The 14,599-nt window shown below is 39.7% G+C and overlaps 2 protein-coding genes across 2 annotated transcripts in view; one reads left to right on the forward strand and one right to left on the reverse strand.

Moving 5' to 3' along the window:
• LOC112260503 (dnaJ homolog subfamily B member 6) lies at positions 1–9,580 on the forward strand. The gene is made up of 10 exons (XM_024435663.2): positions 1–159; positions 1,081–1,169; positions 1,339–1,448; positions 1,873–1,938; positions 2,094–2,204; positions 3,225–3,368; positions 4,805–5,036; positions 5,243–5,313; positions 7,838–8,020; positions 8,380–9,580. Exons 2-10 carry the CDS (start codon positions 1,105–1,107, stop codon positions 8,448–8,450), a joined length of 1,053 nt encoding a protein of 350 aa, XP_024291431.1. The 5' UTR covers positions 1–159; positions 1,081–1,104; the 3' UTR covers positions 8,451–9,580.
• Positions 8,850–14,599, reverse strand: part of LOC112260504 (transient receptor potential cation channel subfamily A member 1) — a 26,732-nt gene continuing 20,982 nt past the window's right edge. The window contains 5 exon segments of the mRNA XM_024435664.2: positions 8,850–9,042; positions 9,244–9,353; positions 9,693–9,797; positions 9,920–9,988; positions 10,088–10,279. Of these exon segments, the coding sequence (XP_024291432.2) occupies positions 8,850–9,042; positions 9,244–9,353; positions 9,693–9,797; positions 9,920–9,988; positions 10,088–10,279 (669 nt within the window).

Raw genomic sequence — 14,599 nt, forward strand, 5'->3', positions numbered from 1 at the left:
CTAACCGGATGTTACGTAAAACTACAAACAACCCAAGGCTGTTGAATTGTCTGGGGCAAAGCAGCATTTTCTTGAATAACCATAACTTGAAAACGATAATAAATCACTACTGGAAACTTATCAGGCTATAGAAGAAAACTGGGACGGCTGAAGAGCTAGGTAATTTGACCAAGTCTTTGTTTTACCAGTGACACATTCCTTTGATGCTGAGCTTCATCACAAAAACATTAGCTAGCTAGTTAGCTTGCTAGCCTGTTGGTTGGCATTAGTTAGCTAGCCAGAATGATAATTTTGACAGCAACGCAAGTTACTGCAAAATGTTGATGTTGGCTAGAACACTCAGTATGGTCTTTAGCTTTGGTATGATTAGTTTTGAGTTGCTAGGTGATGTGTAATGCTAGGAGGCACAGGACGGCGAACAAAACTGGATATGCTATTGAGTTAGCAATCTTCTAGCTAACGTTAACATAGTGAGCATTATACACGCATTAGCTAGTAGAATGCAGATTGACATTTCAAAGATATGGCGGAAAGAGAAAAAGATGAGACTCTGCGAAATTGTATACAATTATTTGCAACTGATAAAATCAATAGTTAAACAGTAGCTACCTAACGTTGTATACCTGACTAACGCAGCCGCAGCACAATGATTAATGTCCCCACTAGTACATGTTAGTTACCTAGATCAGGAGCTTCAACATACGGACAATTGTGGCATTGCCCCTGTGGTTGACCCAGGGTTGTCAATCAGGCCTGGTTATTGTGAAATTGCACCAGGGGGTATGTTCTACACTGAGCCAGAATGTGACCTCTTTGGACGATAAAGCGTTGACCTTTATGGGACGTAAGCCCCCATCCTCCAGATGTCACTCATGCATGCCAATTAGTTACCAGGCAACTGCCAGTCCAGTCTGGGGAGGATAAAGTAATTTAAGACATAGATTATCCCATATTCAAGGTACTGCTGTACTTGCATTTTTTTGTTCCCTGAGGCCTGGGAAATAATTGCTCATTTACACAATAGTTTGTATAAGATGTGCACTCCTGCAAATTTTACATTGCTGTTTCCTATTCACACAGGTTGGAAAAAATTTATACAAAACCATGGTGGAATATTATCACATTTTAGGAGTCCTAAGAAATGCATCTCAAGAAGACATAAAAAAAGCGTAAGTAGTCTTGTCAAGTTTAGCGTATGTATTCCAATAGATAGACTGGCACTAGATGTAGATGAATGGATTTTCAGAAGTTTTAAATGGTTGATATACTGAGATAATAAGCTAGGCTTACATTTCAAGTCCCCTTGAGTTGCTGTTTAATGCATTTCTCTGCTTTCAGGTACAGAAAATTGGCACTAAAATGGCATCCTGACAAAAACCCAGAAAATAAGGAAGAAGCAGAGAAAAAGTTCAAAGAACTTTCTGAGGCCTATGAGGTTCTGTCAGATGGTAAGTCATACATTTTGAAAGGCGTTTGAAGCCAAGAGAACACAGTATTTATAATAGATGAACAATAAATAATGTACTGATATCTGCATCCATGACACGTAAAATACATCTAACCAAAATAAGTTATTTTCAAGGAAGCTGTTTGTTCACATACAATAGCTGCATCCACAACTGTTATGCAATTGTTAAATGGTGTGTTAATGCGATGTGAGTAGTTGAGGTTGCGAAAGATTATATTTGATTCCTTCTGAAATTCGCCTTAATAATCCCATAAAGGCTGTATATGCTGATCTGTATGTACTTACCCAGTGTCATGTACCTCTGAACCCTTGACAAGCATCCAGTGTATCTCACTTGTTATCATCCTGTTTATCATTTTACTGTTTGTTTTGATGTGAGTTTACGTTTTTCTATTCTGTTGTAGCCAACAAGAGGAACATGTATGATCGCTATGGTAAAGCAGGCCTAACAACAAACAGTGGAGGAGGTGGTAAGTCTTTATTAGGCTCTTGGCGGATGTCAGAAATGTATACAATTATTTTGTGGACGGTTTAATTGTTAGTTACTCTATTCATCTGTAATTAACAATCATAACACGTATTATTATTTCCACTAACCATATTCATCATTTTTGTTTTCATTTAGTTGGACATTACCACAATGGTGATCACTTCAACGAAGGGTTCACGTTCCGCAATCCTGAAGATGTCTTCAGAGAGTTCTTTGGCGGTCGAGATCCTTTTGCGGATTTCTTTGGTGAGCATTTTTTTTAGCTCAATTGCCCTCAGCTATGTTTAGACTGTTGTTGTTCATGTTTGCTGTGTTCTAGTGTACTATGGAATATATTGCTTTCTTGTTCTTGACACTTCTCCCAGTCATATTTAAGGTTAGAACTACAGTTCTAGGCATTCTGATACTTCTAGCTTGGAGTTTACATTTTTGATAACATAGCTACAGTATTTCACTTTGTGTGTATAGTATTGCTTACTAGGTGTGTCCAATCAATTTTGTAACCACTCCCTCTTTAAATTAGGGCTAATTGGAAAAGCTGTTTTAAAAGAGGACATTGTATTATTTCTTTGTACTCCCTGACGAAGGCCATGCAGCCGAAATGCGTCAGTTTAAAAAAAAAAAAACGTTGTTTCTACTGAACATAGAAATAGAAATAAAGGCATTTTAATTAATTATATGAAGAGTGCCTTGGTCCTCCTTTCTTTTTGATGACCAATTCACCCTGTTTACCAAAGAGCACCTTCTGTCTACCAAAATGTACTATTGTGTACCTTAGTAGCACTTCCTTTCCTCCTCTTTCTACGAGCATTGGTTTTTGACTATTAGTAATACATTGTCAACAATATATATATTTTAAAGCTTTTACAGAGAGCGCTGCAGACGGAAGAGGGGGACAATCAGTAGGAGATAGGAGAGCACAGAGATGAGGCAGGCAGAGATGAAATGGGCAACCAGAGAAGGAAAGTCAGTGATGAATGAGGGAGCCCAGTCGTCCTTTATGAGGATCATGTTGGGTTGGTTACAATAGACTCAGTATGCTTATCCCAGAAACAAATAATATAAATCATTTAGTTCATAGCATCTACTAGATTGGAGATTTACAGTCAGTAAATTGCATTACATTCACTTTCTGTGCGTAGGTGGTGTAGGTCTATTTATCTGAAAGCATGCAGGCTATTTCTCGTTGTTTATAACTTTAGCTGTCACCCAGAAACTGAACACAGTCTCTCTTCTCTTCACACTGTTTCTTCTCTTCTCCTGCAGGAGGGGATCCGTTTGGGGATGAGTTCTTCGGTGGAGGGAGGAGGCACCACAGGGGAGTGAGCAGGAGTCGAACGGGGGGACCCTTCTTCGGGGGATTTGGTGGCTTCCCACCGTTTGGTGCAGGCTTCACAGCGTTTGACCCAGGTCAGGAAACACAGGTCCCAGATATACAGTACCAGTCAAAAGTTAGGACACACCTACTCATTCAAGGCTTTTTCTTTATTTTACTATTTTCTACATTGTAGAATTATAGGGAATACATCACAACAATGATAATAACACATATGGAATCATGTCACCAAAAAAGTGTTAAACAAATTAAAATAGATTTTATATTTCAGGTTCTTCAAAATAGCCATCCTTTGCCTTAATGGCAGGTTTGCACACTCTTGGCATTCTCTCAACCATCTTCACCTGGAATGCTTTTCCAACAGTCTTGAAGGAATTCCCACATATGCTGAGCATATTGGCTGCTTTTCCTTCACTCTGCGGTCCAACTCATCGCAAACCATCTCAATTGGGTTGTCTGGTGATTGTGGAGACCAGGTCATCTGATGCAGCACTCCATCACTCTCCTTGGTCAAATAGCCCTTATATGGCCTGTAGGTGTGTTTTGGGTAATTGTCCTGTTGAAAAACAAGTGATAGTCCCACTAAGTGCATACCAGATGGGATGGTGTATCGCTGCATATTGCTGTGGTAGCCATTCTGTTTAAGTGTGCCTTGAATTCTAGATAAACCACCTACAGTGTCACCAGCAAAGCACCATCCCTCCTCCTCCATGCTTCACGGTGAGAACCACAGAGATCATCCATTCACCTAATCTGTGTCTCACAAAGACACGGCGGTTGGAACCAAAAATCTAAAATTTGGACTCATCAGACCAAAGAACAGATTTCCACCAGTCTAATGTCCATTTCATGTGTTTCTTGGCCCAAGCAAGTCTCTTCTTCTTATTGGTGTCCTTTTAGTAGTGGTTTCTTTGCAGCAATTCAACCATGAAGGCCTGATTTACATGGTCTCCTCTGAACAGTTGATGTTGAGATGTGTCTGTTACTTGAACTCTGTGAAGCATTCATTTGGGCTGCAATTTCTGAGGTGCAGTTAACTTGAATGACCTTATCCTCCGCAGCATAGGTAACTATGGGTCTTCCTTTCCTGTGGGGGTCCTCATGAGAGACATTTTCATCATAGCGCTTGATGGTTTTGCAGCGGCACTTGAATAAACTTTCAAAGTTCTTGAAATGTTCCGCATTGACTGACCTTCGTGTCTTAAAGTAATGTACAATGTAAAAATAAAGAAAACCCTTGATTGAGTAGGTGTGTCCAAACATTTGACTGGTACTGTTCATGTTTAATCAAAACATTATCCCAAAGAAACAAACATGTATGTTATTTATCAGTTCACCTTCTAATTTCTTAGGAAACACCTGGTCCTGTCTGTACTGTCAAATAAAGTGTAAAGCTATCAATCCAGAATAACTGTTCCTTAAAGCAGTTAGAGGATGTATTTGTTGATGCGTTTAGAGATGGGATTGTTATGGATCTATAAGTGAATGTCATCTCTCTGTTCCCTGACAGGCTTTACCTCTTTCGGACACATGGGTCACATGGGCCATATGAGTCCTATGGGCCATATGAGTCACATGGGTCATCTGGGAGGAGGAGGAGGAGGAGGCCATGGTGGCTTCACTGCCTTCTCCTCCACCTCTTTTGGCGGCGGGGGTGGAGGTGGAGGAGGCGGGATGGGCAACTTCCGCTCCGTATCAACCTCCACGAAATTCATCAACGGCAGGAAAATCACAACAAAAAGGTAGATTAGTAGCTCTCTAACCACACAGTGAAGTTGATATTGTTTTGTTTAGTCTTTAATTGTTATGCTGTCAGGCGGAAAATGCAACTAGTTAACTACTTTTCTATTAGGCCAGATAGCCTCTGATGATAGTGTATCCTTTAACATTGGTTCTTATTGAAGTGCATTGATTTAGAAAATGATTTGAATCCCCCTCCATACTTTAGAATTGTGGAGAATGGACAGGAACGCGTAGAGGTGGAAGAAGACGGACAGTTAAGATCACTAACTGTCAATGGTAAGGAACAACTACTGCGACTGGATAACAAGTAATCTCCTGGAGCATTACCAGCACAAACTTGAGCTCAAAAAAACAATGTTATGTCATTGTTTGGATGTTTGTACTTATGTTTGGTTTTCCCTTGTTAGAGTTTGTAGGTCAGTGTCCATTGAGTAAATTCAATTTTCTATGCATTTTGTTAATGTATTTATGAATTTGAGCTGTCAACAATTTGGCTCAGGATGGAGTGTTATACTTGCGTTTGGGACCATGGTGTAAGTAAGTTAGGATCAGAGAACTTCTGTTTGTACTGTCTTTCTGTATGCACTTCGCTCTATTGCAGTCTCTCTCTGATAGTGTTTTGGACAAGGAACACTTTGTGCATTTGGATAAAGCATGACTTTGCTTTTTCATCTGGATATTAATATGAGTGTTAACTGGAAAACGTAACCCTGGCTTTAAAACCCTGTTTACGACCTGATTGCTTATCTAACCTTTGTTAGTAACATTTATTTTATAAATGCTGGTAGAAAGTGTTAATATGCTATTTTATTTGTTCTAATACAAGTGTTTTTAGTTGTTTTGTTCATTTCAGCATGTATGCCAATAAATGTTGTTCAGTCTTAATGTTATGATTGCATAACCATGCACAAATTAACGATTCATTATATAAATGATACATGAATATACAAGGAATTTTGTGTACTTTGTAAAACAATTTAAAATCAATAAATATGAATTTCATCCTTTTTTGGGGATTGGACGGACAGTCTTGAGTGGCGTGGTGTGCTGTTTCTTCTAGCAGAACAAGCAGTTCATCGTTCTAAACTGCTGCTTTGCTTACAGAGGATTGATCCCTTTGTGTGAGTGCATGCTACTGTACTAACTGCACGAACAGGCTTTCTATCTCCTAGATATCTTTCTATTGTCCTATTTTGCATGACATTTCTGTCTTGTCATTTACTATGTTTTCATGGTGTGAAAGCATAATCAATGGAGGATATTCTTGCCATGTACATGATGTCAACTGGTCAGCTGGAGTCCATAATAAAGTAGCATGGGAGCTACTTTTACCATAAGAATCACTTTATTGTAGTGTTAGGTATAGTTGACTTGACAAAGTTGCATGCATCTTGATTAGCCTCATTCACATTTAACTCTGCTCATCTATAGTGTATTTGAAAAGTATTCAGAACCCTTGATTTTCCCCCCACATTTTGTTACGTCAGCCTTGTTCAAAAATGTATTCAATTGTTCCTCCCCATCAATCTACACACAATACCCCATAATGACAAACCCCCCCCAAAAATTAGATTTTTTTTATGGGTGTATTACATTTTTTATTTTTTTACATATCATTTACATAGGTATTCAGACCATTTTACTCAGTACATTGTTAAAGCACCTTTGGCAGCGATTACAGCCTTGAGTCTTCTTGGGCATGACGCTACAAGCTTGGCACACCTGTATTTGGGGAGTTTCTCCCATTCTTCTATGCAGATCTTCTCAAGCTCTGTCAGGTTGGATGGGGAGCACCGCTGCAGACATGTTCGATTGGGTTCTAGTCCGGCCTCTGGCTTGGCCACTCTAGGACATTCAGAGACTTCTCCCGAAGCAACTGTCTGTTTAAGGCCATTGTCCTGTTGGAAGTTTAACCTTCGCCCCAGTCTGAGGTCCTGAGTGCTCGAGCAGGTTTTTATCAAGGTTCTCTCTACTTTGCTCCGTTCCTCTTTCCCTTAATCCTGACTAGTCTCCCAGTCCCTGAAAAAAATCCCCACAGTATGATGCTGCCACCACAATCCATCACCGTAGGGATGGTGCCAGGTTTCCTCCAGACGTTACGCTTGGCATTCAGGTCAAAGAATCTTGGTTTCATCAGACCAGAGAATCTTATAGAAACATCTCAAGGATGATCAATGGAAACAGGATGCACCTGAGCTCAATTTCGAAGTCTCATAGCAATGGGTCTGAATACTAATGTAAATATGGTATTTCTGATGGATGAGGGAAGAAAATCATTTAATACATTTTAGAGTAAGGTTGTATATCAAAATGTGGAAAAAGTCAAGGGGCTTGAATACTTTCCGAATGCACTGTATGTGAGATGATTAAATCCTCATTTTCTATGTTTCACTCCATACCTCCTCTTTACTGGAAAATGTTTAGAGTTATTGCAGATAGAAAGATGCGATATAGAACAGACTGTGTTCTCTCGCTCACACACACTGTCTCACTCCTTTGTTTATATGACCCAAAATAATACACCCTATTGAAAAAGCAACTTTCACTCATAATATGACATTTTTGAGATTTCACAGCATTTTTCCTTTGTCCCTTTTATGTATTTAGCAATTAACTGTTCAGTTCAACATGATCCATCTGATGGTTACACCTGTTTAGGTTCAGTCATTTACCTACTGTACGTCTGTTCTGATCCATGCATGGAAATCCAATGGAGCGTTTCCTATTGAAGACCGTATGTATTGTAAGGGGTAACTGGTGTCACCCCTCTCTTCTTACAACACCGCATTCCTCTCCCCAGGGGTAAAGCCTATTGCCACAGTTCAAGCAGTCCAACAGGAGGAGTGCAGACAAACTGTTACTGCACACTCTTCCAGTGCACATGCCTCCCGGTCCTCTGTTCCCCGTCCTCCTTGTCATCATGTAAAGACTTCCCCCCACAGGCCCACTCCAGACAGAGAGGAGGGAAGGAGCCCAGCTTCAGGTTAGAACCACTTTCAATACATGATCCCTAACATTCCCATAATAGTACAGTGGGCAATATTTTTTAAACATTTTTATAAGGTACTTGGAAACATCATGGAGAAGGTGTGCAGGGATTCAATTCTCAATCAAAGTGGAATAATGTGTTTTTTGTTTTCATACTGTAGTTTTGGGCCTATCAAAAGAGTAGGAGTTGTGATCTAGTATCAATTTAGCCCTTTAAATCATAATGAATAAGACAAGGAGAGATCTCATCCTAGATCAGGTTTCCTGCTCTTGAGACGCAATGTGAATATGGGCCCTGGACTCATTGGATCCACAATCAAATAAGCTGTCTTTTTCTTATGCATCTCTCTCCAGTACACAGTGAAAACAAGAGGAAGAAACCCATGCCTGAGCCCACAGAGGATGCCAAAAAGAGAAAAACATGATCCAGTACACACAGATCCTTGTCCTCCTAGTCAGCTATGGAAACAATATGTTATTGATACACCTTTAACAATGAATATTGTTTTAAAGGACACTTTAATATGGGGTCCTCAAAGCGCTTTAGCAAGAATGCACAGATACTGTAAATATATAATCCTTTCTCGTTTTCTATTATATATCCTATCTTACGCCCATAGGAAAATGTGGGGTGCATCTGACTAAATGATTCAGATAACCATGCAAAATACAATTGAAATGAGTTTAAATCATGACACTTGTCTTCCCTTACATCCAGTAATATACATTACTAAAGGAACACTGTCGATTAGTTTAGCTGAAATATTGAATGGGTGATGTGCAGGGGTTGACTTTTCAGTCCATTATAATATATGTGATGGATGTTACTTCCTAGCTCCCAGTGCCCTCAGCAGAGGGTTCCATTTGCTCTGGGAGGGGAGGGGCTTGTCCCTGTAGCCCTGGAACAGCTGTGGACCATCATGCTCCTCCTCCACCTCCGAACTGATCTCCATCTTCTGAACGATCAGCTTCAGCAGGTTGTGCTGCTTCTCGATAACATTAGACATCTCCTTCAGCCTGGGTAAATAATAGATAATCTATTTTAATAGTCTAAAAATGTGTGTAGCATTGAAGCGCTTAAAACAAAATTGATAGAATGCACTTTAAATACTGATAAACTAAATACTGATAAACAATATCATGTTAATTCTTGTGCATTGCTCTGCTGTTGTATTTGAATAAGGTCAAACAAACCACTGGTGTGAACTAAGTCCTCACCTGTACTTCTGTTTACTGATTTCCTGTTCCATAGGTGTAGATGGAGGGGAAGTGGGGCTGAGACGGGTTCTCTCATGCCCCATACCCAGCATTGCATAGAACATTTCTCTCTGTTAAAGGAGATTCAGACTATTCATTATTACTGTTGTTTACCAAACATCTATACCAAAAACTAACAGTGTCCTGTGGTGGGCTTGGACAACCTCCATGTCTCTCCATAAGTATTTCCAAGCAGAGTATTAGTTGATTAAACAATCCTTTAAACTAACTGATTCTCAATTTTTATAGATCAATAGATAAACTGAAGAAAGTACTTTATTAAACGCCTTCGAAAGGATCTCAAAATATTTGTTCTGTTTTTCAATTTGAAAGCCCTTCCATTTTACGCAAACATTCAAAGGGCAGTTAACATATTATTTTAAATACGACCACTTGTAGAAAGTACACACCTTTCTGCCGTAGGCTCTGTTAGGGTACTCAGTGAGAGAGGCCTGGTCAACCCTCTTCATTAACCAGTACGGCATCTTCTCCTCTAGACTAGTGTGAAGCTCAATCTGTAGAATAATGGTTTATAATACATGCAGATTTTTTTTTAAATCCTGGCCGTCAAACACTAGTAAAGAGTTTGAAATTCTTTATGAGTTTGAAAAAGCATGACAAAGAAATCAAAACACACCTGCATTCCCATTTGCTTCAGCACAGCATTCGCCTGTACTTCTGCTATGTCACCAACAGCCAAGCCAATCTATGTCACACAAAAGGTAGTCATGTAGATGCAATGAAGCATCCGTAGTTGATAATGGGAGTATAAGAAAATGGCTTCCTGTAGGATTTTAGGACTTACCATTAGGTTCATGAGGAGAATGGGCACAGCGAAGGTGAACATAACAAAAATGGCATAGGTCAAAGAAGGGAATGGCAGAATCCCGTTCAGAAATGGCTTCAGGATATTTTCTTGGTAGTTGAGTTCTCCAACCATCATGACAAATACATGCATGATTGCTAGCAGCATGCTAGATCCACTGTCAACAACGTTCTGGGAACAAAGATGCATGAAGTCATATACAGTGAACTCCAAAAGTGTTGGGACAGTGACACATTAGTTTGTTGTTGCTTTGGCTCTGTACTCCAGCACTTTGGATTTGAAGTGCAGACGGTCAGCTTTAATTTGAGGGTATTTTCATCCATATCGGGTGAACCATTAAGAAATTACAGCACTTTATGCGCATATTCCCCCCATTTTAGGGAACCAAAAGTATTGCAACAAATTCACTTACAGTTGAAGTCGGAAGTTTACATACAACTTAGCAAAATACATTTCAACTCAGTTTTTCACAATTCCTGACATTTAATCCTTGAAAAAATGCCCTGTCTTAGGTCAGTTAGAATCACCACTTTATTTAAAGAATGTGAAATGTCAGAATAATAGTAGAGAGAATGATTTATTTCAGCTTTTATTTATTTCATCACATTCCCAGTGAGTCAGAAGTTTACATACACTCAATTAGTATTTGGTAGCATTGCCTTTAAATTATTTAACTTGGGTCAAACGTTTCGGGAAGCCTTCCACAAGCTTCCCACAATAAGTTGGGTGGTTTTGGCCCATTCCTCCTGACAGAGCTGGTGTAACTGAGTCAGGTTTGTAGGCCTCTTTGCTCGCACACTCTTTTTCAGTTCTACCCACACATTTTCTATGGGATTGGGGTCAGGGCTTTGTGATGGTCACTCCAACACCTTGACTTTGTTGTCCTTAAGCCATTTTGCAGCAACTTTGGAAGTATGCTTGGGGTCATTGTCCATTTGGAAGACCCATTTGCGACCAAGCTTTAACTTCCTGAGTGATGTCTTGAGATGTTGCTTCAATATATCCACATAATTTCCCTTCCTCATGATGCCATCTATTTGGTGAAGAGCACCAGTCCCTCCTGCAGCAAAGCATCCCCACAACATGATGCTGCCACCCCCGTGCTTCATGGTTGGGATGGTGGTCTTCGGCTTGCAAGCCTCCCCCTTTTTCCTCCAAACATAACGATGGTCATAATGGTCAAACAGTTCTATTTTAGTTCATCAGACCAGAGGACATTTCTCCAAAAGGTACGATCTTTGTCCCCATGTGCAGTTACAAGACGGCGGTTTTGGAGCAGTGGCTTCTTCCTTGCAGGTTATGTCGATATAGGACTCGTTTTACTGTGAATATAGATACTTTTGTACCTGTTTCCTCCAGCATCTTCACAGGGTCCTTTGCTGTTGTTCTGGGATTGATTTGCACTTTTCGCAACAAAGTACGTTCATCTCTAGGAGACAGAACGTGTCTCCTTCCTGAGCGGTATGACGGCTGCGTGGTCCCATGGTGTTTATTCTTGCGTACTATTGTTTATACAGATGAATGTGGTACCTTCAAGAGTTTGGAAATTGCTCCCAAGGATGAACCAGACATGTGGAGGTCTACAATATTTTTTCTGAGGTCTTGTCTGTTTTATTTAGATTTTCCCATGATGTCAAGCAAAGAGGCACTGAGTTTGAAGGTAGGCATTGAAATACATCCACAGGTACACCTCCAATTGACTTAAATGATGTCAATTTGCCTATCAGAAGCTTCTAAAGCCATGACATCATTTTCTGGAATTTTCCAAGCTGTTTAAAGGTACAGTCAACTTAGTGAATGTAAACTTCTGCCCCACTGGAATTGTGATACAGTGAATTATAAGTGAAATAATCTGTCTGTCAACAATTGTTGGAAAAATGACTTGTGTCATGCACAAAGTAGATGTCCTAACCGTCTTGCCAAAACTATAGTTTGTTTACAAGAGATTGTGGAGGGGTTGAAAAACGAGTTTGAATGACTCCAAACTAAGTGTACAGTGCCTTGCGAAAGTATTCGGCCCCCTTGAACTTTGCGACCTTTTGCCACATTTCAGGCTTCAAACATAAAGATATAAAACTGTATTTTTTTGTGAAGAATCAACAACAAGTGGGACACAATCATGAAGTGGAAAGACATTTATTGGATAAAAAAACTGAAAAAATTGGGCGTGCAAAATTATTCAGACCCCTTAAGTTAATACTTTGTAGCGCCACCTTTTGCTGCGATTACAGCTGTAAGTCGCTTGGGGTATGTCTCTATCAGTTTTGCACATCGAGAGACTGAAATTCTTTCCCATTCCTCCTTGCAAAACAGCTCGAGCTCAGTGAGGTTGGATGGAGAGCATTTGTGAACAGCAGTTTTCAGTTCTTTCCACAGATTCTCGATTGGATTCAGGTCTGGACTTTGACTTGACCATTCTAACACCTGGATATGTTTATTTTTGAACCATTCCATTGTAGATTTTGCTTTATGTTTTGGATCATTGTCTTGTTGGAAGACAAATCTCTGTCCCAGTCTCAGGTCTTTTGCAGACTCCATCAGGTTTTCTTCCAGAATGGTCCTGTATTTGGCTCCATCCATCTTCCCATCAATTTTAACCATCTTCCCTGTCCCTGCTGAAGAAAAGCAGGCCCAAACCATGATGCTGCCACCACCATGTTTGACAGTGGGGATGGTGTGTTCAGGGTGATGAGCTGTGTTGCTTTTACGCCAAACATAACGTTTTGCATTGTTGCCAAAAAGTTCAATTTTGGTTTCATCTGACCAGAGCACCTTCTTCCACATGTTTGGTGTGTCTCCCAGGTGGCTTGTGGCAAACTTTAAACGACACTTTTTATGGATATCTTTAAGAAATGGCTTTCTTCTTGCCACTCTTCCATAAAGGCCAGATTTGTGCAATATACGACTGATTGTTGTCCTATGGACAGAGTCTCCCACCTCAGCTGTAGATCTCTGCAGTTCATCCAGAGTGATCATGGGCCTCTTGGCTGCATCTCTGATCAGTCTTCTCCTTGTATGAGCTGAAAGTTTAGAGGGACGGCCAGGTCTTGGTAGATTTGCAGTGGTCTGATACTCCTTCCATTTCAATATTATCGCTTGCACAGTGCTCCTTGGGATGTTTAAAGCTTGGGAAATCTTTTTGTATCCAAATCCGGCTTTAAACTTCTTCACAACAGTATCTCGGACCTGCCTGGTGTGTTCCTTGTTCTTCATGATGCTCTCTGCGCTTTTAACGGACCTCTGAGACTATCACAGTGCAGGTGCATTTATACGGAGACTTGATTACACACAGGTGGATTGTATTTATCATCATTAGTCATTTAGGTCAACATTGGATCATTCAGAGATCCTCACTGAACTTCTGGAGAGAGTTTGCTGCACTGAAAGTAAAGGGGCTGAATAATTTTGCACGCCCAATTTTTCAGTTTTTGATTTGTTAAAAAAGTTTGAAATATCCAATAAATGTCGTTCCACTTCATGATTGTGTCCCACTTGTTGTTGATTCTTCACAAAAAAATACCGTTTTATATCTTTATGTTTGAAGCCTGAAATGTGGCAAAAGGTCGCAAAGTTCAAGGGGGCCGAATACTTTCGCAAGGCACTGTATGTAAACTTCTGACTTCAACTGTATATGTGTATTAAAGAAGTCAAAAGTTAAGTAGTTGGTTCCATATTCCTAGCACGCAATGATTACATCCAGTTTGTGACTCTACAAATTTGTTGGAGGCATTTGCTGTTTGTTTTGGTTACGTTTCAGATTATTTTGTACCCAATAGAAATGAATGGTAAATAATGTGTTGTGTCATTTTGGAGTCACTGTTTCTATGAATAAGTCTGAATAAATTGTGAATTATGGTGATTGAGAAAGTTAGACACACAAATATCCTCTCCTATTATTGTAATGGTGAGAGGTTAGCATGTCTTGGGGGTATGATATTTGTGCATTTTGTAACTTTCTCACTCATCATTATTCATGATTCATTCAGTATTATCCGTAATCATGATAGCATCCTCATTAATGTAGTAGTGTTAGAAAGATATTATATTTTTATTTTCAATAAAAGAGACTCCAAAATGACACAATACATTTTTTACCATTATTTTCTAATGAGCACAAAATAATCTGAAACCACCAAAAATGCATCCATCACAATTAAAGAGTCACAAGCTTGCTGTAGTCATTGCGTGCTATGAATATGGGACCAAATACTTAACTTTTGACTACTTTAAAATACATTAGTAAAATGGGAGGACTACAGTATGTACATAAGGTGCTGTAGTTTCTAAACAGTTCACCCCATATGAATGAAAATACCCTCAGATTAAAGCTGACAGTCTGCACTTTAACCTCATAGTCATTGCATCATTTAAAATCCAAAGCGCTGGAGTACAAAGCCAAAAGAACAACAAAGGTGTCCCTCTCACCAATGCTTTCGGAGCTCACTGTAACTGTGGAAATGCATTATACAAATACAGGTACAAGTTATTGGT

The sequence above is a fragment of the Oncorhynchus tshawytscha genome, linkage group LG10 (genome assembly GCF_018296145.1).
Source record: "Oncorhynchus tshawytscha isolate Ot180627B linkage group LG10, Otsh_v2.0, whole genome shotgun sequence".
NCBI lineage: Eukaryota > Metazoa > Chordata > Actinopteri > Salmoniformes > Salmonidae > Oncorhynchus > Oncorhynchus tshawytscha.